The sequence below is a fragment of the Ascidia mentula genome, chromosome 2, assembly GCF_947561715.1.
Source record: "Ascidia mentula chromosome 2, kaAscMent1.1, whole genome shotgun sequence".
NCBI lineage: Eukaryota > Metazoa > Chordata > Ascidiacea > Phlebobranchia > Ascidiidae > Ascidia > Ascidia mentula.
In genome coordinates this window covers 14,842,077-14,868,715 of record NC_138567.1, presented here as the reverse complement: position 1 = coordinate 14,868,715, position 26,639 = coordinate 14,842,077, and the positions used below count along the sequence as shown (strand labels likewise).

The 26,639-nt window shown below is 37.8% G+C and overlaps 3 protein-coding genes and 1 non-coding gene across 5 annotated transcripts; all 4 read right to left on the bottom strand.

Moving 5' to 3' along the window:
- Window positions 1-98: 98 nt before the first annotated feature.
- On the bottom strand, window positions 99-7,974 carry LOC145890495 (S1 RNA-binding domain-containing protein 1-like). 2 transcript variants are annotated; one of them, XM_082981591.1, is made up of 17 exons: window positions 7,784-7,974; window positions 7,576-7,719; window positions 7,034-7,151; window positions 6,621-6,859; window positions 6,246-6,396; window positions 5,821-5,952; window positions 5,660-5,730; window positions 5,504-5,601; window positions 4,972-5,093; window positions 4,150-4,277; window positions 3,539-3,713; window positions 2,629-2,735; window positions 2,280-2,413; window positions 1,720-1,933; window positions 1,500-1,585; window positions 576-796; window positions 99-268 (listed from the first exon to the last, which is right to left on the bottom strand). In XM_082981591.1, exons 1-17 carry the CDS (start codon window positions 7,867-7,869, stop codon window positions 104-106), a joined length of 2,391 nt encoding a protein of 796 aa, XP_082837717.1. In that variant the 5' UTR covers window positions 7,870-7,974; the 3' UTR covers window positions 99-103. The 2 variants fall into 2 exon arrangements, with proteins under 2 accessions (XP_082837717.1, XP_082837716.1); XM_082981590.1 differs by having other exon boundaries at window positions 5,660-5,952.
- Trnat-ggu (transfer RNA threonine (anticodon GGU)) lies at window positions 3,334-3,407 on the bottom strand. The gene has a single exon. It is a non-coding gene; the product is annotated as a tRNA-Thr (tRNA).
- Window positions 7,944-8,932, bottom strand: LOC145890499 (uncharacterized). Its single transcript, XM_082981593.1, has 2 exons — window positions 8,435-8,932; window positions 7,944-8,136 (listed from the first exon to the last, which is right to left on the bottom strand). Exons 1-2 carry the CDS (start codon window positions 8,905-8,907, stop codon window positions 8,067-8,069), a joined length of 543 nt encoding a protein of 180 aa, XP_082837719.1. The 5' UTR covers window positions 8,908-8,932; the 3' UTR covers window positions 7,944-8,066.
- Window positions 8,933-11,691: 2,759 nt separating this feature from the next.
- LOC145890494 (nidogen-2-like) lies at window positions 11,692-25,247 on the bottom strand. Its single transcript, XM_082981589.1, has 24 exons — window positions 25,030-25,247; window positions 22,955-23,230; window positions 22,658-22,791; window positions 22,249-22,311; window positions 21,620-21,768; window positions 20,870-21,049; window positions 20,269-20,529; window positions 19,332-19,541; window positions 18,255-18,364; window positions 17,920-18,022; window positions 17,575-17,835; window positions 16,882-17,031; window positions 16,459-16,590; window positions 15,968-16,207; window positions 15,440-15,694; window positions 15,064-15,176; window positions 14,787-14,907; window positions 14,584-14,631; window positions 14,185-14,403; window positions 13,683-13,836; window positions 13,023-13,180; window positions 12,500-12,644; window positions 12,119-12,231; window positions 11,692-12,047 (listed from the first exon to the last, which is right to left on the bottom strand). Exons 1-24 carry the CDS (start codon window positions 25,213-25,215, stop codon window positions 11,935-11,937), a joined length of 3,894 nt encoding a protein of 1,297 aa, XP_082837715.1. The 5' UTR covers window positions 25,216-25,247; the 3' UTR covers window positions 11,692-11,934.
- Between the last annotated feature and the right edge of the window lie 1,392 nt (window positions 25,248-26,639).

Here is a 26,639-nt window from a genome sequence, read left to right as displayed (position 1 = left end):
ACTTCTTGAAAGAATAAACAAACAAAGAAAGCTGTTAAATCAGGCACAGTGATCCCACCGCAAAAAGCTACATGTGTAAGGAAGGAAGCAGGCAGATCGAATGTTATGTGAATTTTAATTTTTCTACACAGTCTGCGGATACAAGTCTAACAGCAGTTTTTCCAGGCAGACCTTTGACCACCGCCACTGTAATGACATCATTTGGGCCAATAATTTCCTTCAGTTCCTCCCAGCGTCCATTCATTTTCGACAGATGCAAAAGGGCATTCTTAAAAACATTTCGTATCTTTCTTAAAGCCAAAAACATTGTTGATGAAAAAGACAAAAAAATTTAACATAAACCATTTTTTAACCTCAATAAGTTGTGGGTGGCTATGCAATAAAATTATAAACACTTTAGAACAAACTGAATAGCTGAATAAAATGCCTAATATTGTATAAAACCTAGACATATCTTCAATTTAAGTTGATTATGTTTCATAATTATTTATGTCCCCAGTTTGATCAATAAAAATAGCCAATACAACTAAACAGTCCAGGATGACAAAACATTCATGCGCTAACATTAAAATTACCTGTCCTGTGCCAATGTCAACAAAAACACCGAAATCTGTGACGTTTATAACCCGTCCTCGAACAACGTCACCAGGTCGAAGGTCATTGCTGTTTCCCCTCCTCAACAAAGGTTCCATGGTTTCACGAATATCTCGAAATCCTTTAAGTTGTGACAATCCGTCAACAATCAGCTGCAGAGTCGGTTCCCCGACAGAAAGTTTTGTTGACAGAGAAGGGAGAGCTGGAAACAGATTTTTCTGCATCAGTTTATTGCAGAAATTGCTGAGCTTAATAAATCTCCCAAGTAATTGTAATTCAAATTAACTTCTCATTATCGGTTGCCTAAGTTTGTAACAGACTAATGCAATAAAACATAAATGTCTGTGCAAATTAACTCATCAATTTTTTTAATCCAGTGAAAACCTTCAAGGGAAAAAAATGCAACAAAAATATTTTATTAAACCAGAGTAAATACAGCAGCTGTGGCTTGCCTGGCATTTTGCAAAAAGTAAAGCAGTTTAAACGATCATCACCATAGGCGTCGATATAGGGGTGACATGTCACCCCTCACAAACTAACAGGGGTGACAACGCATGCATCGTCACCCCTGCACCGTCACAATCAGGACAAACACAAGTGTTTCGTGGATTGTTACGTAACAAAGTGACAGGAAACAGAATTTGTGTCCTTTACCGATGTTAAGGGCGATACGACCGACGAAATGTTTTTTGCATGTTTCTAAAACCTGGAAAAGTCACCCTTTTTTATTTTTTACAAAACATTAAAAATCGACGCCTATGATCATCACCATGGGCGTCCGCAGGAAACAAAGCGGGGGGGCAATATTATCGTCACATCGGCATGCGCCCCCCCTTGCCCCTCCCTGCGGACGCCCATGATCATCACCCTCACAACTACAGTAAAAAGTTTTGCCTATCACTCACATTCTTTGTTCATTGTTGCTTTCAATTGAGAAACAAATTCAGGTGTGCCAATCTTTGTGATGTCACATTTGACGTGCTTTAAAAACCTTGATGTATAAACGTTTATCAGTTGCAGTAATATTTTTTATAATTTGTTTTTAATATACTACAAATATTTTCGTGACAGAAATGACATATTAAGTAAATGCACAGATTGATATGTAAACATGAGGCAAATTACCTTTGTGATATTTCATATGATTCTGGATGAATATTAGTTTGATCGAGAGGGTTCGGTAAATATTCTTCTGATAATTTTTGTTTTTTACTTGAAGTTTTGCTGTTTCTCAACTTTCGTTTGCCACCATTTTCTACTTTAATTTCTTCCTTTTTTACAACACAATCCTCCTCTGTGTGATAGTTAAACGACTTGTCATGAGTAATCCTCATAAAGCCTGTGAAATGTATGCAAAGTACAATGAAATATCAAAATTTAATTGGTGTACATTCAAACAGCTATAATTTATGTGATGCAAAACCATTAAATTATTATTTTTTTTTTTTTAAAGTTGTCTATGTTTCCAAACAACCAAGTAGCAAGTTTTTGAAATTCTTTTGTGCATGTTTGGTTTGTTTATTGTTATGCCACTGAATAATCTTTTCTACTTAACTGCTACTGGGTAAATAACAATTAAAAATGAAATAAAAATTTCTACAAAACATATTTTTTGTGCCCCAAAAAATATACATGTTGTACTATCAGAACCAAAATAGATAATATTTTTTTCAATATCAATATACCTGCACATTGCTTGAAAGTTTTTTCTCCAATGCCTTTTACCAACAGAAGTTGTTGACGGTTTTTGAATTCCCCATTCTTATGTCTCCACTCAACAACATTTTTCACTTGGGCAGGTTTTAATCCAGCGACATGTCTAATAAATGACATACTTCATTTCGATGATTGTCAACATTACAATTTCACACAGCAAAACAAAAAGTTTATCATTAAAAAAAAGAAACCAGTTGAAAAATTTCTGACATTTAAAATTGACGGCTAATATCAATTTTTCTATGATACTTTCATTTATATAACAACGACTCAATTGTAAACATTTTAAAACAGACAATCAGTCATTTATTAATTTACCGAAGCAGGGAGGGTCCAGCAACATTCAAGTCAACTCCAACAAATGTAACACAGTCTTCAACAACATTAGATAAAGCTGCTTTTAACATGTTCTGTGGAATATCATGCTGTGAAACATGAAGATATTATTTAACTGATCATCTGTCACTGACCAGAAAATATGTAGCACAAACACAAAATCTTTTATTCTGGATTGTGCCGATTGTAATGAAGTCATTATTTACCCCAATGATCAGAAGAACACTTGTTCTAACACAAATATTAGTTTGTATTTTTGCTGTAGTGACATAATTCCACTTTTTTTCTTATTCAAGCGTTGATGTTGGTTGTGTTCGTTTCATGCAAATCCATTTTTTTGTGTAAAAATGCATGTACAATTTGTAGTGATGCTGATAAATGTGAGTTAAAGCATACTAAATCTTGCATTCGCTGTCAATAATCGGTATCCATTATTTTAGCAATACCTATAATACCTACAAGCATAGGGCAAACTATATGTATTAATTGAGAACCTTATGAAACACTTTATTAAAGAAGTTGTTTAAATTATCTGCTACTAAATCTTTGGCCATAAGACTATCACGAGATTTTGATGATAAATACTCTCATATAATTATGTGGTTTTCAGGCTTGGCAGCCCAGGCAATGCAGCCTAGCCGGATCAGCCACTTTTCCTGACAAGTCGGAGCAAGATTTAAAAAATCAAGCTCCCGGTGAGGTTTGAACTCACGACCCTGGGCTAACCAGGCCCAACGCTCTACCAACTGAGCTACAGGAGCTCAGTGGTTTTACGGGATATATTGTGGCCAAAGTACACTGGTGCATATGAGAATATAAATGTTTAACAAATAAGTTTAAATCGATTAAAGACATTCTTGTAAAAATGTTTAATCTAAAACAAAAACCATACCTGGTACATTCCCACTCCAATGTGTTTGGGATCAATCTTAATGAGTTCAACTAGGGGATCCTGCAAGCGTCTTGCTATCGAAACCGCACTACGTAAGTTCGGTTCAAGTTTGGGGAGTTCCGCTTCTGCATCTTCGGTAACGCTGTATATGGATGCACCACTTTCATTGACGATACTGAAGTAACAAGAGTTGTTGACCTTTTTTCTCACACTTTTTACACTAATTTTAATTTCTGCTTATTTTACTTCTGGCAGTAATATTTCTGTTTCAACTTTATTGATTGTATTTTTTTCATACTACCTAAAAGTAGTGTTTTTGTCAACATTCAAAAGTTATTTAAAATTAGTGAGCTGTAGACAGTAGACAATGTTTCAACTAGTCCGATCCCTACAGTGAAACTGGTGAATGAGGACGGCCTTGCAGGCTTGAATAACGTACACTGTCTGCAGCCCACTGATCACTATTGATCATATGCTTCTTCATATTTAAAATTAAGTTTGATAAAAATTAGTTATTTCATTGACTATAATTTTGCCCCTCTTGGAAGCCATTCATAAATAAGCTCTCAGGAACCATTCATAAAAAAATACTTGAATATAACTAGTCTTACCAGTATAGTAAATTGGGGTTGTGAGTTTCACAAATGACTCTTGCAAAAAACTTTTCAGTATCGGAACATCCAGTTCCATTTCCAATTGCTATCACTTGAAATTGGTGAGTTTTGTATAGATGGAGCATCTAAATTGGGCAAGATGTTTTAAACAGGTGCAGACTTTTTAAACAGTTTTATATCATTAGTGTTTTTTAAGCAAAACCATGCCAGCATACTGTGGTGTAAAATGTTAAAACTTTGGTTTTTTAAAAAAAACTTGCCTTATCAGTGAAAATAGCAAACATTTGTTCAGTCTTGATTTGTGTAATATTAACTTACTTCGTTTATTAAGGGGGGTTAGTATGTAGGGATGGGCAATATACAATAACATGCTATTCTAGAATAGTTAAATTGAATCGAGAAGACTATATCCTGTATCGCTTTCAATGTGATTATTTAGAAAGCCTGAGCAATATGTTATGTGTCATACTTATATATGTTGCAGTTTGAATTTTTTTTGCCGCTGTGTGATGTAACAACTTTTGACAAGCAAACAAAGAGAATTAGAAATGATTCTCAACTCGGCCAAAACAATTGTTTGTATATATTTATTACAGACACATTTTCAATCATAGCATGCTATTGGCATTGTGTTGACCAAAAGAAAATATGTGCCCAAAAAATGTGATAAATGACTGCAAGATAATTATACACAGAATCCAATTTGGTTTACTCTGTAAGTTGGATTCAAAAAGTTTGGGATTCGAATCCTTCGGATTCTTTATTCTGAATAGCTCATCTGACAAATGTGCTACAAAGTAAAAATGAATTTATCCTTACTTTTTTGAGTGCTTGGCTTTTATTGTGAAGGTAGAACACATCTGTGGCAAGCACATCATCGCCATTTGAAGATAAAACAGCACACTTGCATCCATGTTTATATCCAGGGTCAACTCCCAGCACTGAAAACACATAATTTATGTTTTGAAATCTTTGTTGCAGCGTGTATCTACTACTTTCTACTATTATTTTGGAAAATTATTTTATCTTAATATATTGTGCTGTTACTGTTTCATCAAACTTAATTGAACAGGATTAACTTATAGTTAAACAGGCTTATGTCAATCAAAAACAAATCTGGTTTCAAGAATGCAAAAATAAATTTTTCTGGCAATGTAAAAAAAAACACAAACAGTAAATTAAGGTCTCAGGCATATTGCTGACATAAATAAGAGCAAAATCTATTTATTGTGATCGATGTTTCTGCATAAAAGTAAAAGTTTTAGAGTATCCTGAGAAAAGTTTGTTGCATAGTGACCGAATCATCAATCACAACAAACACTTGCTCAATTGTTCGTTAAACTAAAATTACCAACTCTATCCCTCACTGGAGCTGTCAACAAAAGTTTACTGAGGTTTCTTGAGAAAACCAGGACTGAGTCCAAGTTTGCCCTTCTTGTTAGTTCAGACCTGATAAAAAACATGGTAATGAAATCCAAACAAAAATATGCTAATCAATTTGAGTTACCTGGCACATCTGATTACAAGTGGCTTTATTAGTCTTGTGTAGGCATCATTGATGCAATGTTGGGCAAATTCCTGAAAATTAATTTTGGTTGCCATAAGTTCAAAACACACCATATTAGCAGAAAAGATATTTTGCAATACTCCAAACTCTTTAAAGCTTACCACCATGCTTTCATCTTGATAATTTGCCCAATTCCTTTCACACCAAGATAAAAATGATGACTCGTCACGATCTGGAATTTGGACCTTCACTGAAATCTGTTTCTGGGCCTCTGCACGGTTAATTGCAAGAATCTGTATATGCACAAATGTTAACAAAACACATGCCGAGAAATACAATGATGGGCACTCAAAGATAATCTGCTTTTAACTATGATGAGTATTGGGGTTGGGTCATGAATATAATTACCAATGAGTACAAATTATACATACATATTTGGTCAGAATTGATTCAAGCAATTGTGAATCAATGTTTTGCAAATATGTCAGTGTGGGAGTTGATTATGTGGATTTCAGTATCAACCTGAACCCTGACATGCCTTGCACTTTTGCTGTGAAACACACACCTTTGTAGTGTATACTTTTACCTGATAAGATTTCAGAAAGTGTAATTTGCATTGAAAGTCAAAATAGAGATGATATTTTTCATTTGGTTTATTTGCATCCAACTTTTCACTGTCATTCTTCTTCTTTGGTGCATGCACCTTTGTTTCAATTGTCATATATCTGTGCTGAAATCTGCAAGTAATATCTTCGGAAAAACTTGGTCATAAAGATGGGTAACGAAATGTCCTGGGTATGGTATTTAAAAATAACACTTGTACAAAAAAATAGGCCATCCTACACCAAATCATGCAAGTATACTTAATAGTGAGATCTGGTAGTAGCAAAAAAAAGAAAGGAATTTACTGAAAGTATTAACTATTAATACTAAAAACTGTTTATCAATCAAACATGCTAACATCTTCTTGACTTGATCCAATGTGTTTGGGTCTTTTGCAATGGTTTCAGCCACCAAATGTTGAACTCCTTTCTTAACTTCCTGGCCATCTTTCCTCCCTTCTGTGCTTTTGTGGATCCATTTGTTAAAATTAAAATTAACCCTTTTTCTGTCTAAAAACTCGGTTGCAGCATCTCCCAATCCAGCAGTTCTTGCACGGTCTGCAAGGGTGTGTTTTCGATCGGGCTTAAAAGGTGCAAACTGTCAAAAACAAACATTAATGCAATTGCCTTAACATGGTTAACATTTTAATGTAAATAGAGTAAATATTATCAGCAAATCTTACTTTATATTCCACATGTAAAAAGATATTGAGGCTTTTGTGCTTTCAAAAAAAAAAAATTGACTCAATGTTATCTTTCTATAAATACCAACCAGGTGATTTAATTCTTCTTTAGTTTGTGCAAGACAAATTGATCTTCTTAACTTCTCGTCAAGTTTTCCTTGTTTTTCAATGTTTTTAATCATTATAATAGCCTTCTTTTGCACATCCCTTCACAATAGAAAATTACGAGGAATTAGGCAATGCAATGGCCAGAACTATTGCAAATTAGTAAAGGTTTGGCAGTATAACTTTACCTAATCACAACTAAGATTACATTTTTTTTTTAAATTAAGGCACTTCCCACCGATCTTACCATGCTGTTGAATATTTGATAGAACAATTTTTATGTGTAACTGGTGTTAAATGTAGTTTCTTGGGAACAGGAGTTTGTGTATCCTCTATTTTATAATGTGCAGTGTGTATTTGTTCGTATGTCACATACATTCATTTTCGCAGTCTTGTTTTAAGAAGTCCAATGATAACCAATAAATTAAGAACCAGAATTGAGAAGAGAAATGGCCACAAAAAAGAGGCAATGCCACTCTTAGGGAACAAACATCTAACCATTTTATATGTATATATTACTTTTTACCTCAGTTCTGATAAAGAATCAACAAATTGCCTCAATTTATCCACTTCCATATTGTTTGTTGCTTCTTTTCGGTAACGGGCAATAAAAGGAACAGTGCATTCCTCCTTTTCAATCATTCTGACAAGGCTTTCCACCACATGGAGGCTGTAGAGATCACTTATATAAGACAAACACTTTATTTTATTTTTAGATTTCTTTTTATCCTTACGGCAAATTGAATTCATTTGATAAAACATCGATGACATCCAGCATTTCTCTTTTTACAACTTCCTTTTCCTTTTTCACCTTTTCCATGTTTTTGCATTTTAATCTATAATACTTGATAATAAATAGCGTATTGTTGGCTATACAAATGATAAAAATGCCTATCTTTCATGTAACAGAAGTTTTGCTTGTAATAACAAATATTGCTGGATACATGAGTTGGTTGCAAATTGGAATAGCCCAGTAAAGATGAAAAAAACAAACGAAAAGAAGACTTTCCAAGGCATTCATAGCATGTACAGGTACTTCACACAAGAAATTGCAGTGACTATTACTCGTGGAGATGATCTTATTGTGCTAAAAAGTATAAAAAAACACTAATTGTAAGGGTATTTGTGAAATTCCAGTGCAATTTCTGGCACTAACTGTAAGGGTATTTGTAAAAATAACATAATATTGGTTCAAGAACGGGATGACAACACATGTAACGTTTTTGCCTAACGGTCATCAAAAAAATCAAATCAATGCATCAACAATTTTGTGCAACAGGAAAAATAAGCAGCACTTCAACTTAAGTGATTTTATTTTGAGCAGAACAAAAAAACTCCCCCACCCCCCAAACAATATTAGAAGATATATTAGAATGACAACTTACTGACTAACAGTTGGATTTTCATTATTTTTTAAAACAAAATCATCAGAAACTGACAAAGAGGAATCAGAATCTGATGATGATGAATCACAGTCTGATTCTTCCAAAAACTGTTGCAACGCTGTTTTTTGAAGGTCTTGCACCAATGCGATGTCCATTTCTACGACTTGTGGACATTCGTCAATATTTTCCACATCCAAGTGTTCAAGTTCGTCTTGATTTTTTCCTTCAAGTTCCTTATTTGCAGCTTTCATTTCAGGCAAAAAGATTTTAAGTCTATTCATTAATGACTGATTCGACTGTTTCATTTTGCTGATTTCCGCAGTCCTTTTCTTTGATGCAAGTTTAAAATGTTCAGCGCCAGCTTCAGCAACAATGTTTAACTTTGCATTCGAATTTTTCGTTTTGAGATTGTGGTCCAACAAAGCTGTAGAGCTTGTTTCCAATTTTGTTTTTGTCGTCTCAAGCTCAGACATTTTCACAGATGGATAAGTCTAATTAATTAACATTACAACTGGCATCTGCAGAGAAGAGACTAAAATGCATAAATCAGGTTAAAAAATTTTTACTCTTAAACACTTTCACCATATTTCTATTACCGTTAACAGAACTAGACATGGCCCAGCAAATTCAGGGAACATCAATATGTAAACATTTCTGTGTTGGTTAGTAATTTGCGCTAAAGATTATTTTTCAGCAAATGCCAATTGTGTGGGTTGCGTAAATTTTTGATACGCTTATGTATTACACTGATAATATTTCTACAATGTGCATTAAAGATGAAATAGGACACTCTACGAAAATAACAAACTTGACAATCTGTCACACTTCCCACAATCGTTTCCAGTAAACTGTCCATAGATACAGTAAAGTTTTTAGAATACCCTACAAGTGACCAAAAAGTGATCTATAAATGTTTAGTATTTCTGAGTACAAAAACTTTATGAGAAATTTATCGTGGCGAGCCAGACTGGAAAAAATGCTGTGCGCGGAGGATATATCCTTTTGCGAGAATTTACCGATAATCCGTGCAATATTAATTAGCTAATGCATTAACATACAAAAAACGTTGCGATCGTCCGCACAATTAACGATCGCCGAAACGAAATCCTCCGCACATAAAACAAACTTTCCAATCTGGGTGGTGAGTATGTCTTGATCGCATGGAAAATAGCAGTAGACAGACATTAAAGTGTTATGTTTTTTTGGCAGTGTGTACAACTAATATTCGTAAATATTAATATCTTACTGACATAGAGAATTAGGAGAACACATTTATCATTGGATTTCGTGTCTTTTATTGCTATGCTATGATTTTTTCTACTAACGTGGCAGTTAAAGCAGACACCAAACCCCTGTAACCACCAGACCCACCAGTTGCCATTAATTCCAAACGTTTTTCTTTGTCTTTACGTATATTTTCGTTTTTGGTGCTCGATACATTAACATACATTCCTCGACATTTTCTGCTTTGTCTGAACGTGAAATGTTCCTATTGAAAGGAGTTACTGCTGCGTGTTTTATTGAAGACTTGTCTAAACCAATGCATTTTCAGCCAATCTTTACCTGCAACATTGTGACGTCAGTCCATTGTTGATACACAAAGTCGGAATCATGAATACCGAAAAACACGTCCAAGCGTCCAAGCCTGGGCTACACATATGACGTAAATTGTGCCTGTGCGAGACGTTGGCCCAAACAACCAGGGCTGTTGATACAATTACAACCAAACCCTGAACCTTATTCAACAAACCGAATAGCTGTAAAAAACGTTTTACCGAAGTCCGACAAAATAAAAACAAAACACATGTGTGTCGTTAGGGAAACCCCCGACCTCTCGTTCTGAAACAGTTCTAAAATTAAGATTTCTATGTCTTTATCCCTCAAGGATTATTATTTTTTAGCGAATGTCTCAATGCGAATTGGCTTTTAAATTGTTTTCGTTCAGGCTCCATATCAGTATTAATTCCCCAAAATCAAGTTTTGAAGGCCATCAACATTAATACCTATGCTGAGTGATTTGCTTGTTTGCCCACAACAATTCCTGTGGTCGGTGACCCATGAAAATCTACTGGTACTATTTCAAGAGAAAAAAAATGATTGCAGCTGCATCGGACGAGACACAGCAAGGATCTGAGGAGCCTCTAATGTCCAATAGGATAGCAAAACAGTCCCAGGGGGCAACCAAAGCAACTTTCCTGTGACAATTTATTTTGCCATTGCGAAGAAAAGGGTTAGGGCCATGGGCGTCGATTTTTCAACGTTTTGTAAAATATTAAGGGTGACATTTCCAGGTTTAAAAAACACGTAAAAAACATTTCGTCGGTCGTATCGCCCTAAACGTAGGCAAACGACGCAAATTCCGTTTCGTGTCACTTTGTTTTTACACTGAATCATGTTGTTGTAGCACTAAGTTTTAAACACTTTAATTATGGACACCCTTACTAAAAGCGACACATTTTTGTTTCACTCGGTCTATTGCAGATTTAGTAATTATAAAATAACAAACAAATCTATTACGCAACAATGCCGATTCTTACCATTCCACGCGACACTCCTGTGTGTCAAGATTGTGACATTGATAATACAGGAAAATAGCTTAACGCATAGTGTGTGTTTTTTTCTGGCAATAATTTTTAATTTAAACGACATCCAGGGGTGACAATGCACACGTTGTCACCCCTGTTTGTTTGTGAGGGGTGACATGTCACCCCAGTCACCCCTAAATCGACGCCTATGGATAGGGCAAAACCAACTTACATTTTTTGCAGCCTATTCAGCTAAAATAATGTCCGACCAAGAGGCGAAATGCCCCCTGAGGGGCGCTTTAAGCAACTATTCTGCAACTAATTTTGAACTGAATGCGTAGAAAAGAGGCGGGCCTAACAAACAATCACAAATTAAGGTATACTTAATTCTGTGATTCAATTTTGAGCTATGAACACTTGAACATTTTGGTGCTTTTTCAACTAACTTTTCCACAGCACCAAGTGAATAGAAAATCGCTCTGGCAACAGCACGTGACTCCCTGCTCATTTAACCATAAATTTAAACCCAATGCATCACCGGTTTCCTTGTGACATCACTGTTTCTCTATGACAGGGGAGTACAAGACAGGCATTCCCCGCGGGCAAAACTTTTTTAATAGAAATACTGATATGCGGTGTTTAGCTAAGATGCTTTGCTACTTTTTCAGAATATTATGAACTGTCTATGAGCACTTGTCTGCCTCACAATTCAATCACAAAGCAACATATATTTGAATAGTTTATTTTGTTTCGCATCTGCTCGCCTCTTGAAAACCAGGATGAAACAATTCCACCAATGAACATCACAAATCGCGAGACGAGAAAATGTACAAAGAACTAAATCTCTAAAAACTACAAAAGCCAACCGAATCGTTGTGAATTGATGCACCGCGTTCAGTCAAAGGCAATGTTGTTGGGCGTGCGGCAGTTGGCATCACGATATATTTACAAGTTATGTCAATTAATTAGGTAATACTACTGCTCTGAGCAGTTCACCGCACCGCTGGGACACTTGCAAACCCTTCCTCCAGCAACGGGGAGACATAGGTGACTGCATCCTCCATATAATCTGCTGCAACCGTTTACACCTGCACACAAATGAGGTAGATTTGTTAAAAAAAAAAATCTCTACATTAATAGCCTACTGTTAAATGCTTACCTCCTGCACACTGAGTAAATGCGATAGCAACACCAAACATTTGTCCATGTGCACCCACAGGCCCACTGGTGCTGACCCATTCGTTGGTATGGGTGTCAACGGCATACAGATGACTGAAAAACAAAAATACCTGCATTAGTATATGCCAGAAACAGCCTACGCCTACGTAATGTGCAGACTGTTGAGGTATTTGTACATAAATAGGTCGTTATAAGGTACATGTCAATCACGTTAATATAAACTATTTTTTTATGAAAACGGACGCTTATAATTGTCAGGAACATGCAATAAATATATTATGTACCTATATAAAACAATGCACGTTAAACCGATTTTAAATCAAATAAGACCAGTGCTATTTAAAACTGAACAAACACTCACCCTGAACGATCGGAGAAGTAAACCATATCACCATCCACATCCAACCCGAATGGTCTGATACCATTTCGGATAGTGGTTATGTCAACGACCACACGACGCTGCGTTCCATCCAGATTCATGCACTCAACTTTTTGGTGTCCATGACCTGGCAAATATGAAACATACATAAGAATAACTTTGTGTGCTTGTGCAAATTTGAAGGCAGCTTTTGGTCATATTTCGTAACGATTGTTAAAATAAAAACAGCAGCGTTTACCACAAGTTTCACTTTATTTCCCGCATTTAAGCCAACCATGTCGTTTATTGAGCCGAAAATTATTGGGTTATTGAAAAAAAAAACTAATTTGAAATAAAAAAGGAATTCTAAACGAATAACAGTAAGCATATGTCCTCGATTGATGCTAAATAGATTTGATCTGTCGATGAGACTTATTGTTGGTAAGTTAAAATAAAACCGTGAAAATCCCAAACAAAGATCTCCATCTTCAATTCAACAATCAAAAGTGCAATGTAAAAGACCTACCGGCATCAAGATAGCAAAGCCTTCTGTTTACTTGATCTATGGTCAGGTCGTTCGGGAGGTAGACGCCGTTGTTTAGGAAAGTTCGAGCGTTTGTTCCGTCCATGTTGGCTTCCATCAGACGGGGATTTGATCTGTCCCAGTCGCTCCAGTAAATCTTTCTGCAAAGTAACGATATAATTTGGAGATTATGGAAACAAGGTTTGGTTTCACGAGTTTAGTTTAGTTTGATGAAGTTCATCGATTCCGAAAATCGGGTAAAATAGTTTTGGCGAAAAATATGCAGTTGAAGTGCTTCATGGCGGGGGTAACAACCGAGATTTTTGGCAGTTTTTCGTCATGGAATAATAAGTAAAATAAAACCACTTCCTGAGTTTGTTACTCTCAAGACAGGCAATAAGTATTGAAATCAGTGATTCTTAACCTTTTTAATTGTTTACAGCTCTTTGAAATCACCAACCATTTCTAGCACTCACTTCTGATACAACTTTTAAACCCAGCCCAAACCTAATAATTTACCATTCACGCACCTCCGGTTAAGATTACCCACTGGATTAAAAGATTTCCTTTTCTGTAGCTAAGTCGAGTGTAACGAATATACGATAACAGTTTCTGACAGGCAAAAAATACTACCACAAGATACAAAGACGGTAATGAACTTACGCCCCGAATGGATCAACAGCAATTCCACGAGGGTCGACAATTCCAGTGGAAACGACTGTCATCTTATTCGAACCATCAGCTCGGGCTACTTGGATCTGGTTCATTCCGGTGTCAGTCCAGTAAACATTGCCCGACACGTAATCGACCGCAACACCTTCAAAATTGCACCAAAACATGAAAAGTTAGAACAATAGAAAGAACTCATTCAGATGATTTTGTTAGGATTGTTACTTCCTTGTTCCTTACTGTATTTTTAACGGTAATATTATTTGGCTTTTTATTTTTAATAATCTGACCTTCTGGCACAATTAAATGTAACTTATATTGACCGACATTACTAAAATATAATATGCCTGGCAGCAACAGCACCATAATATTATTTTGTATTACATAACAATACTTAATCATGAAAGTAGCTTTGTGTTGCTCGGTAGTAATGAGTAGGTAAAGCGAAAGGAATGTTTTTCGCAATTTCATGCTCGAAAAAGTTAAGAAAAATTACCTTCCGGCGATCTTATGCCTTTCTTTACAACAGTTTTTCGTGAGTTAGGATCAGTCAATGGAGCTTTGTAAATTCCTCCTCCCGAAACGTCAGTCCAGTAAACTGTTTGTTTCGCACAATCGAACGCAACACCGACAGCTGTTTGACCGGCCCGTGAGTAAATCCTTTTGGCGACGCTAGAATCGGTTATAGGTAGGGGAACAGAGTTGTAACCCATTGCTGTAAAGCAAAGCGTTGAAATATGAATAGCATAGGATACGCTTGGTGCAAAAACTCATTGCTTGGAAAATTATTAGTGAAAAGTTTAAAGTTGGAAAGTTTGGGGATACAAACAAAGGGCATTTGTAAATTTCGGAAAGTGTAAAAAATTCAGGACCCAGTTTTTGAATTGTTACTTACCTTGTGTAAATAACAGTTGTGCAGCGAAATCTCCCTGCGGTCCCGCCACTGTCGAGATAAATAGAATGTTAAAGGACACGTAAAGCTGAAATTAATGTTAAAAACCTATGGGTTTTGCAGATACACAGTTGAAAAGCTACGTCGTTGTTGACAGAAAAGCATATTTAGAGGAGTTATCACATAATAATTTAAGGGTTGCTTACATCGGTCACAGTCAAAGTTGGCCCTGACGATTTCGTCCTGGTTTTCGGTTTGGAGTCGAGTGTCTTGGACCTCAATTCCTTTTTGGTCGACGCAGTAGCAAGACCGGGTGTTGACATCGCACTAAAACAAGCAAACACGTTCATGTTATTAGGTGGAAACCAGTACGGTTTAAAACATGAAAAATTTACTGAAAAAAAATTAGCTGCATATTACGTACACATATTCGACCACCGAATTCGATAGAAATGGTGTTGGTACATATGATATAACATTTACCTGCACACGAGCAAAGGCGCCGTCGTCTGTGCACTGAGGAACAAACTTGTTGGTTCTCAGGAAAATATTTTCCGTGTCAGCATAATATGCGATCTGCTGGCAGACTGTAAGACCTAATGCAATATGTAAATGTTAGATCCAAGGGTATAAGTCTTCAGTGCGTCAATAAAATGCCTGGGCCAAATTTTAAAATGTGACATCGATGCTGCTGTTTCTTAATTCAGAACCAAAACCAAGGCAAGTTAAGCGATTTATCTCATTAGTTTAAAAATGTTTCTTAACATAAATAAAGTGAAAAGTAAGAATACCAACAGGCAGTACAAGCCAAATTGTGGACCTTTTCATAATAATCAGGCTCAAAATCAGGCCAACTTACATTCTGGTTGTTCTCTGTGCCTTGATACCTCGACCCCATTGAAGTCAACGCATATAAAGTAACGGTCAGGGTGGTATTGGAGTGGTTCGTAAGCCCCAGCTTGTGTACATAGTGGGGTATAGAGAGGCACACGCGAGGGATTCCTGGCCTGACTTTGCTCCCCCTCCCAACGGTCCGTTTGACACTGGGTAAAGTGGGATGGCGGGGTCGCTGGGGGTGCAACAGTGGTGGTTTCCAGTATATCATTAGCAGTCACTAAACAAGATATTATGTGATAACATTGCAAGAACCAGCTAGTTCTACGTAAAATGATTAAATAAAATTAATATGTATTGTAAACGCATGATAACCAGAAAGGTTGTCATCTATAACTGGTGGTATCAGGTTCTTTGCGCCGACTTGAAAATGACCAGCTACACGACATGGCAAAAACGCAGGGACGTCATTAGTTAAGGAAACAAGTTGTGAAACTGGCGCTCAACATGTCAATCGTTCATCAAAAATCTCCACGACCGAACCACAACTAACCCGGACAGACTAGGTTGTAGCCCATTCCTGGCTCCGTCATTGTTTCTTCAAATATGACCCCGAGAATCGGATCCACGCACCAACAAACTTGGGTGAAGTCGTTACATTGTCTGTGGGCAAAGTTTCCGTCTGGTGAGCATTCGGGGTACTCCGGTCCGTCCTGGAGGCCATGATTGTTCCGGAAGAATTCGTCCGCTTCGTTGTATTGCTTCTGACACTCTGTCAACTCCGGTGAAGCACCTGCAGGTGAATACCCGTGAACAGAGTTTGGTTTATTTCGTCCGCGCTTTCGTCAAGTTCAAACAGCAACTTTTGAAAAGGTAATTATGAATATATTTAAAAATTGCAAACAGAGCAACAACATAGAGGAGGGCTTGATTGAGGACAAACGAATTCAAATCTGAGGGAAAGTGAAAATAAATATGTGACCCGCATCATTTTATTTCAAGATTTTGGCAAAAACTACTGACGTTTCTTCATGTGTTACGAACCTGTCGACTGAGCACAGTTTACTCCGTCTCCTTCGAAACCTGGATTACAATTACAGCTGAAAGAACCGGGTAAGTTGGTGCAAGTGGCGTCAACCGCGCAGTTGTGACGATTTTCGACGCACTCATCCAAATCTGAAAAAAACAATTTCAGATAAAAATTACCGCTGTTGAAAACAAGGAAATAATATAAATATATAACACGTTTGCTTTTTTTTTGTTTCGAAATTTACTTTTTCACGTCCTGGTGGCAAGAACGCTAACGCAACATAGATATAATGACAGTTATTTCTTCAAGTTAGTTATTTGAAATCAGGTGATCTATTGAAAATCAGTTAAATGTGTCTAACAAAACAAAACTACCAAACCAAAAATAGCGAATAGCAAAATTACTGAATTTTACAACATTTTTTCGAGAATCTTTACCTTGACAAGTCTGCCCGTCGAAGTAGTAGCCGGAGTGGCAGTTGCAGCTGTAAGTTGAACCAATACTTGCACAGCTTCCCGCTCCGCAAGGGGCGCTAGTGCACGGGTCTGTAGGCGCAGGTGGTTGCGTAACAACTTGTGTGGGGGGCACTGAAAAAAGTTAGGCAAACTTAATGGTGTGCTGATGTAATTCCTAACCAGTGGTGCTGGCACACCCTTGGGATACAAGATCTGTTTCTAGGAGATGGGGTGTGTTCCTTGGAGGCTTATGTTTAGGGCTGCATGGTTATACAAATGCTTCGTTTCTTTCATATTACAAGGAAGTGCAACAACTGGTTGGTTATTTGAAAAGGGCAAGAAAGAGATCGCTGCCCTTTAGTGATGTAGTTTACATAATGTTACTCTTGCAACCTAGCAGGGTTTGTCGAAGGTTAGGCAAATATAAAGTTCCACATAAGGTATTTGTTTATTACCAAGTGTTTGGTTTGGCTCCAGTAAATTATAAATATAAGGCGGAAAATAAAGAAACAACTTAGTTACAGCTTAAGGTATGATGCCCTGTATACCTTTGTAATGCCTTACAGGAAGTCACATCTGGCGATTCCAATTTACACACACTTATATTAAATCGAAACGACAAAACTTGATCTGCACAAACAAAACCGGTTTAAACCAGTTTACTCCTGAACAAACCTGCGCATTCGCCGACTGCGTTTCTCTCGAATCCAGCCGCACAATCACATCGGTGGGAACCGGGCGCGGTGTCCACGCACACCGAGTTTGCGGGACATACGGCTGTTGCACAAGCGATCACGGGTTCGCAAGTGCGCCCGTCACCAAGGTAACCGCTAACGCAACGGCAGTTGTAATTGGTGCCACCTTGCGGCTCGCAAATAGCATTAGTACCACAGTCGTGAGTTCCTGAGACGCATGGGCTTGGAATAGATGTTCCATCTGCGGAAAAAAAGTCACGCATGATTGCTTGTACAATTAAATTTAGGCAGGCCATGGAAGTAAATGGTTAGTTTCAAAGGCTACCTGGGACTTTAATTTGGTTGTTCATGGCATATCGAACGTTGTTGTCATCATCATGATAGTTGAGGAAGATCCCAAATACCTTTAGGCTCAACCGGTCCGGAATCTATACAATAACGTTGCTACAAGTTAAAAACGGTAATTCGCTAGACAAGGTGGAAGATTAATAAGCATCTTTGCAGCAAGAATGCTGAAATGTTTTACTGTTTTAAATGCATATAACTATATTCGGTGAACACATTTGTTCCAGACTGCACATAACTGTGTAGATAAATACATATTCTATGTGTCTAAAGTGTCCCGCTAGGACGCGTAAAATTACATCTGTCATTACTTACTTGACGTGACGCTTCAGTGCATTCGCTGAAAATTATCGTCTGTGTGACGTTGTATGAATGTGTATTGTTGTTTACCGAGTAAGTGCGCTGTGCCGAGCTCGTGATTTGACCTGAAAACATGAGTCAAAAATTAGTTAAAGCAAGACCATATTCATTTTGTAAGAACAAAAATGAAAAAGCAGGTTTAGGTATAACGAACTTAATAGGCAATCGGAATGCCACCGAGACATAAGTACAACATTCAAAGATATACCACGGAAACCTAATGAAAAAATTTCCTTTTTGTCACTATTTTTAACACATTTGACAACGACACAATGTCATTTTCGATACATCATAATATTAAAAACCCAAAAGTTAGTCGCTTTTTAAACGTCGCCACAAGTTGATGCCCAAAAAGAACAGCCCACATTGAGATAACTTATCAGGCGTACTGCAGGCATGTCTAAAAAGGAATTCCACTTTTGTTGACACTGCCGATGGCCCTCGACAGTTCTTGCAGATAAGAAAACAAAATGAAAGTCAACTGTTCAACGCATTCTGGGTCAAATAGATAAAACCTATTAACAACAAGACCCACGGAAGATTCGGTTTGTTGTTACAGCACAATTCCTAGTGGTCTTGGTGTCTGCAGAGCTATTATCACTGGCCTCGTGGCTCCGGTGAATGTTGTGACAATTTTTTCAACATTTTAAACTGGTTTTCGCTGACTGCGCAAAGTTTAGCTTATTCTTACCGGCGCCACCGGGTGCTTAAAATAAACTGCGAGGGCTCTCTAAACTTTCACAGACTGTGTACATTGTTGAAACAGGCTTTCTTTGTGAAATTTGCCGAATCGCGAAAATTCACTTTTTTAAACAAATGCCAAAAAGAACATGAACAGATATGTATATCAAGGTAAAACTCAAGTTATTTTCCGCTAAAACTTGCTTCGTTAGGAAAGTAAAAAAAAAATTCTGGCCTGTGATTGCAGAGTTTCGAGTGAAGACCAATCGCAAAACCTCAACTCCTTTTTGGCATTGGTCCGAAACCATCCATATCATAAAAATTTAAGAACAAGCAAGATCTCTCCCATACCTCTGCCTGCCTTGGTGTATGTTTCAACCAAATCTCCCATTGTCACGTCGCTCTCTGGATCAATGTTGGGGAGTCGACCAACCACGTCTGTCTGACTCAACACGACGGGGATGTCCCCTTCCATAGTGATCCCTTTGAAAGTTTGTCTCATGTCGAACCGGTTCCGTTTATCAGAAAAGCTGAGGCTGACTCGTCGCTGAAAATTTCCACCTTTTAATAAAAAGAAAATCCAATTTATGGATGGTGTAATAACTTGGCGCAGTCGTTATTTTCACGTCTCGGTGTTCGAAAAACGTCTTTGGGTAAATTTATCCAAACAAAACTTAATAGTGACTATCTTACGCCCATGTGCATGCACAATGAAGGCACGATTAAACACTATTAAGTAAGAATGTAGCTGATTGAAGTTTGAAAGACCAGATCAACACGTATATAAATGTTCAAACATACATATATGAAATTTGTGTTGCTGTACACCAAGACAATTTCATTTAGAAAGGAAAAACTTATTTCTCATGGGATCCTTAGATATAAGACAGCAATAGGAAGTCGGCGGAAGTGAACTTTATTGCAAAAATGGGAATGGGCAAGGGAGCAACATGGCAAGTTTCTATGTAAAGTATTGATTTAACCAGCAGCTGTTTCCACGACCTAAATTGATAAATCTATCATAATACAAGATTTATAGAAATAGGTGTACTTAAAATTAGGAAACACTCTCCCAAATATTATGGTAAGAGGATAATTTTAAGCTTGTTTATTTATATTTTTTTTAGAATTCTGGTTAAATTAATACCTTTCAATGTAAAAACGTAGTAACTTTTTACACTAATAATCAATAAACTCATATCGTTAATTGTTCTAATATAATGCAATCTCTCAAAATGTACAGATAACAAGAAAATTAAGTGAGCAAAAAAGGCAAAAGAAGCAATACCTGTGTAGTGAAAGCCATTAGCAGCGCCAGGTCCGCTATCAGCAAACAACCAACCAACAATTTCACCGATAACAGACATGGGTTGGAGAGCTCTTCCAAGAACCGGTGACAATCCACTCACAGCTGTATAAGCCCTCCCTTGGTTGGGTATGACGTAGGAATGGAAACGTCCAGAAACTAGCTCGCGAGTCAATAAATCACCTGAATCGGTCATCACATCTACTGTCCCACTGACGTTGCCGTTGGTTCGAATTGGGTTTTCTGACATGGAAAAGAAAAAACAGTCAAGCTTTACTATCTCTACCTCTAAACTTCATTCCTCCTTTAAGTCTTACGATTGAGACACACTGCACACTTCGGTTACCTTTTTAAGCATTTGGAAGTTTAAAACAAAAGATGTGAAAGACAAATGCCAAAGATACAATGTTGCTATTGGTCACGGGGGACAACAACCTAAGTCATTTTCTACAGCTGGTAAAGGTGAACACATAACAGTTGTTGGTTTCGCCAGTTAACCGCAACCACGCGGCTTTGGCATCTATCAAACTATTTGACCACGTGCATTTTCACAAAAGTGCAAAAAACGAAATTGAAGACTCACCGATACCCAAGCACACGGCGCCGTTGCCAAAGTAGCCGCCAACGCATTTGCAGCAGTAACCAGATGGGTAGTTAGTACACCTGGAGTTGGGGTCGGGACATGCGTTTTCAACCCGCGAGCAATAATCGAGTGTAGGATTTTGTGCAAACACAATGCTCACATCTTCGTCACCCTCAGTTACTACAAAAAGGCAAGATAGTCACGTACATGTGGGCCAGCAAATTACAAATAATTGATGACACAACAGAGCTTATTCTTTCGTGTACAATCGTCTTGGAATTAAGACAATATCTCCACTTTGTTTCATTATCATTGATTTGTTTGTATCGTTGTCACGTATTGTTTTTGCATGGTGGTTTTATCATATATATCAGTGATTCCGAACTGTTTGTGGTTGCGTACCACTTCGAGGTAAAACAAATTCGACGCGTACCATCTAATTGAGTGTTACAAAGTAACCTAGGGGATGAAGTATCGAATATTTTGAGATCAATTGCGTATTTTTAAATTCGAACTAGATCCGCAAATCACGAAAAGATGCTCGCGTACCACCTGGAATGCCTTCAGGTATTACTGGGTGGTACGCGTACAACGGGTTGGGAAACACTGATATATATAGTGTAAGTTTTCTTGACATTTTCTGTATAGCAACTGCCACGTATGAATTTGAATGAAACCTTGAGAAAACTGAGGTCACCACGATTGTTTTTATTGATCCTTGAATGTTTTTGAAGGTAAGTTTAAACTTACGTGTTACGTCTTGGGGATTGTAAATGTTATTGCCTGCTTGTCGCTTGCGATGCTTGGAAACTCGGGGAGTGATTACGTCATTATTACGTCGTACACCTTCACCTCCTACTTGGAAAATCCATTCGCCATTGCGGTCCGTGTTCCGGTAACTGGAGAAAAAAATGGTGCGTTGTTTAATGTTTCTTGGGCGTCGCAAGGTTTCTTCGAGTTTTGGACGAATCTTTTTTCCATGACATATTGCGTTGCCATAAAACAAGGTAAACACTGTAATATTTCTTAAAAACACGTCAACATTTTTCAGGTGCGTCGTTATCACGTTTTGTTATGGATGAATGCGTCACCGGCCTATGATAGTTTTGAACCACTGATTTGAGATAATGTATGTAATGCCCGGTCGAATATTTGTGGGGTAAAATAAGGAAATACTTCACACAAAGGGTGGACTTTTAGAGTAAAAGTGGCTTTAATTTAGCTAAGACTGTGACACCACTTTAAAATAACGAAGATACATCAAGAAAGGGCCTAAGAGCAGTAAAGCGACCCCGTCTGGGCGCCCGAGAGTACGCAATGGCAGAGCTAACAGAAATCTACAAATATTAATTTCCATTGTAAGTTACAAACCAACTTACTCAACCAAACTTTCGACTGGGAACATATCGAGGAACTTGCTTGGGCCATTGTTGAATCCAGCTCTGTAGATACAAACAAACCTTTATTGCGATAATCAATAACATGGTTTGTAGTTGCTCATATTATTGCCGTAAATTGAGGTGGGTTTTGTTATTTTAATCCCATTGAAACAAATGTATTTTTCTTTGCTAGGCTCAAAAGAAACATGGCACATACCCCTTGTGCACAAATATCACAAAAGTGCTTGCGTTGATTGGTTGCTGGTTCATAAACTAGTGCAAATCAAGTTCGAAAATACAAACAGTCCTTTATACAGTTACGAAGAATACATTTAGTCAATCTCCAATGTTTTTCCAACTTGTCGAGTTTGCAAGTTTCGCAGACCTCGATTACGCCATGTTTCATTACCGTGCTCGGAAAATTGGGTCCTGTGGTGAAATGCCTTCTAACATCACTCCCATCTTATGCTCGGGGTATAGAAATATAACGTAGGTGTCCCTTCCGTTTGACACTAACACCGATTGGAAAGTGAAGGTGGCAAGCTGAAAGCAAAAACGGCGTAACTTAACCACAAGTATACGATAAAATAATGATGTATTTGCAGTAAAACCTTAACAATCGTTCATTTATGGCGATGAATATTGGATAAATCAAGTGTGGTTTATCGATCTATTAGAAAGTCAGGAAACTCCATTTGAAACTCACGTCGCCATTCAACGAACTGCCAGCAACATCCTTCCAAGTAACAATGAAAACCGACTCGGCTTCGAAGTCTATTGCGTCATCAAACGCTCTTCTGACGTCAAGGGTTGCCCGCGTCAGGGTTCGCCTGTCGTGATGCTCACGGTAAAACACCTCCCCGTGATTGGTTGTGTCAAGGTCGGCCATGAAAGGGGCCAAAAGGGCCTCGTTGAATGGAAAATCCTGTTCAGGAGCATCGCTTGCATCAGGTTGAAAGGAAATAAAACCATCAACGTGAACCTGGGAATAAAATGATGGTCAAATAGTTTTGAAAGTACTTCGTTTTTTTTAAATTCGACGCAAAACTTATCCAAAGCGTTCGACGCCTCGGCATTTTTTGCTCCCAACAAACCATTAGAGGTAAAACAATTGTGGCGTTTGCTTTCATTGGAAAGGTTAATGTAAAATACTTCCGTGACTGTTTAAGAATGCAAATTATCATTAGCTTGTTTAGATTCCGAATCGTACGGTATATGTCTCGCGTGACAAATAGTTGTTGATGTCAATTAAAGGAAGGTACACTAGTTTTGACAAGAAAATTATGAACTAAATTGTTGGAACAAGACGATGCGTTCAACTTTACAATTTGCTCTTCAAAATTTATGTCTAACAATTCCTTAAGTAACCGGATGACTTACATTAATCCCGAAAATATCAAGTGGCTTTTTAAAACATAATGATCGGGTCGGCCTTGTAAAATTCTCCACTGGCCCAGATAATTACCTGCACCCGGTGCAGCACAAAACCGGCATTTTTGCCAAGCCGCAGAAATTTCTGCCTAGCACGCAGGTATCTAGGAAATAGGTGTTAGCGCTTAACTACCACCGCCGTTACGGTTTCCTTGCTTAGCGGAGGGGAAACCGGACAAAAGCTCTGGGCCCCGACTGTCTGGGAGCGCCAGAGCGGCAAAAAAATGTGATTTTCGCCGGCTAGCAAACTGTCGGCCTTGATCCCGCCCAAACTAGGTCGCCCTTTTAAACGCAATAAATGCCATTGTGATGTAACAACAAACAGTAACCGCGACCTGGCTTGTATGCGGTCAGCGTTTGTTTGAGAAACCTTTATTAGATCAAGACGGTGGAGAATAGAAATCAGGTCACAACGAAGTGTTTTATGAAGCTCGTAAAACCTCGTTGCGTGAAAAGACAAAGCATTCCATAATTGAATCAGCTGCTGTTTAAATCACAGCTGCAAGCAACTTTCGGATAGAAAAATCCAGTTCTTCTGCAGGCGCATCACATATCTGCAAACTATACGACCGGGAAGAACTGGAAAGTGGGCATAGACTTGTAATACACGTCTCGTTTTAACATGCTAATTTATATAAGGTATACAAAGTGCCTGAGGAAGATGTCTAGCCACCGAACTGTTATGTCAGGATGTATGAAATTGGGAAAACTATATTTCAAACCGCAAGCTTCCCGACTCGAATAGTCTATAGGGTTCTTCATGAACTCGCAAAAACGGCCACTGATTATGGCAAATTCGGCATGCATGTCAATTGTTTAACTCACTTACAATTTATCTGATTTAGTTTAATGCAAGCTCATCGGTAAATTTATAACTGCACAAAAGAGCCAACTTTATGTAGATCTGATGCAGTCATAACATCTATGTGGTTATTTTCAGATTGCCTGCCACCTTCGGAAAGTATTTTGTGGCACATGAAAAAGACATTGTTCGATTTTGAGCCCCATGGAGTGCCATTAAGTAAAACATTACGCACATAACATTTTTGCATTATAAAACTTGCTGTATCTATTGTTTTTTAATTTAGCAAAACATCTGCTCAACTAACGTGTATTTGACTCATATTGCACACATAAATGAACATTATGTTTTCTAGGTTAACTGCATGCAGAGCAACTATTTCGACCTACTATGTCCTTTATTAACATTTCGTGAATATGTATTCTATTGGTCACGGGATAATTAGCAGTTTGTGTCACAAGCTAAACACTAATACCCGGATTTCAAACCATGTAGGTAGGAAAAAACTTGTCAAAACGAACCATATCAAAAATTAAAAAGCAACTTACCCATAAGTAGTCATATTCCCTGTCGTAAAACTTTGCCGGAACAGCCAACGATATTTGCGTTGATTTCCTCACATCGCCATGGTTTAACTTTGCGCTGCGTTTCCCGCCATGAGGATAAAGGTCTTTCACAGACACACACTCTACAATTGCAATTAGGGCAAGCAGAAGTAAGCCACGGGCATCCATTGCTAGTTACACACGTCCACCTCCAACGCTTCAGACGACCAACGAACTGATCCGGAATGCCGCAGACGGTTTTGCAGAACGACAATGTGAGAAAAAGGCGATGTTCCAGCAAAGGTTCGAAAGGTTTCGCACTTTTTGACGCCGTCCGCTGGGCTTCGCGGGTGAACACGCCGCGTGTATCAATTGTCCTTGCAGAGGCTGTAACCTAATTTGCCCCTTTTCCTGGTCATTTGGATATTTTTAATTGCTTCTAGTAGGTCAGTTATAATCTTGACATTGTGATTTCAAGTGTTTAGCAACCATCGTGGCTTGAAAAAATGACTTTATATTATTGTGTGTTCTAATTTAAACGAATGCTGCATATGACACGAAAACGATGCCCATAGGGTGAACATACATTCCTGAATTTTACTAGGCTGTTGCTTTGCAAGTGTTTCTTGTTGGTACTGCTAGCATTAAATTTTTCTTCTCAATTGAACGGAAAAAATGTTTCATGGCTAAGAAGCTATTTCTGGAAAAATATTTCAAAAAGGAATGTGGATAAAAAAGCTTGGGTCAATGTTTTAAAGAATGCACTCTAAAAGTATCGTCTTCAAATGAGAGAGTTTCTTATAATTTACACCTATATGATTAGTATATTGGAAAAACTGTTCGTTTTTTCACTAGAATGTTGCGACCTTAAAACACAAAAGAAATTAGCAGTTGGGTCAAAGTTTGAAAGCAGGTCAACAAGTTCCGGTTAATGATCTAATCTTTCTGTAACACGAACCCCAAAACCTCTTGATTTTGAAAAGGTTGCACTCACTTAACTGCTTAAAACGGATGCAAGTCATCGTAAAATCAACAGTGGTGAAAAATCGATGGCAAGCACAAATCGTGGAGATTTTGTGATAACAGGATGCGTCAAATAAGGCGCAAGTATGGTTTTAATTTTACTACAGTAAGGCCCACGTGATTTAAAATATCTTTTTATTACCAATAGAAAAATCCATACCCTGTCTGTCAGTTTGGAATTTGGTTTGTTAATGAAATGTATTTTGCACAATTTAAAGATAGTGCGCTGCAGACAGTGCCATTGTTTCGATCTATCTAGGTTTCATCGGTGTAGCATGACAAATGAAGACGGTCTTGTCGGCTAACTGTACCAAGGTAAACGAGACAATTCTGAATTATGGTCGCCCTCCATCCGTTGGATGCTAAACTAAGGAGGCGAGCCAAAGTGGAACAAACAATAGACCAAGCAACTCCTTGGAAACTTATAGTGTTATCGCCGCAATGTTATTAAATCCTTTCGAAGCAATTTGAATTTACATTGGAAGTGATAAGTGTTATCCCAGCATTGAACACTATTACATTACTGCATTGCAATCCAGAGTGGTGACCGTTTTGATGAAATGTTCAAATGAAATGCCGAAGTCTTTCAA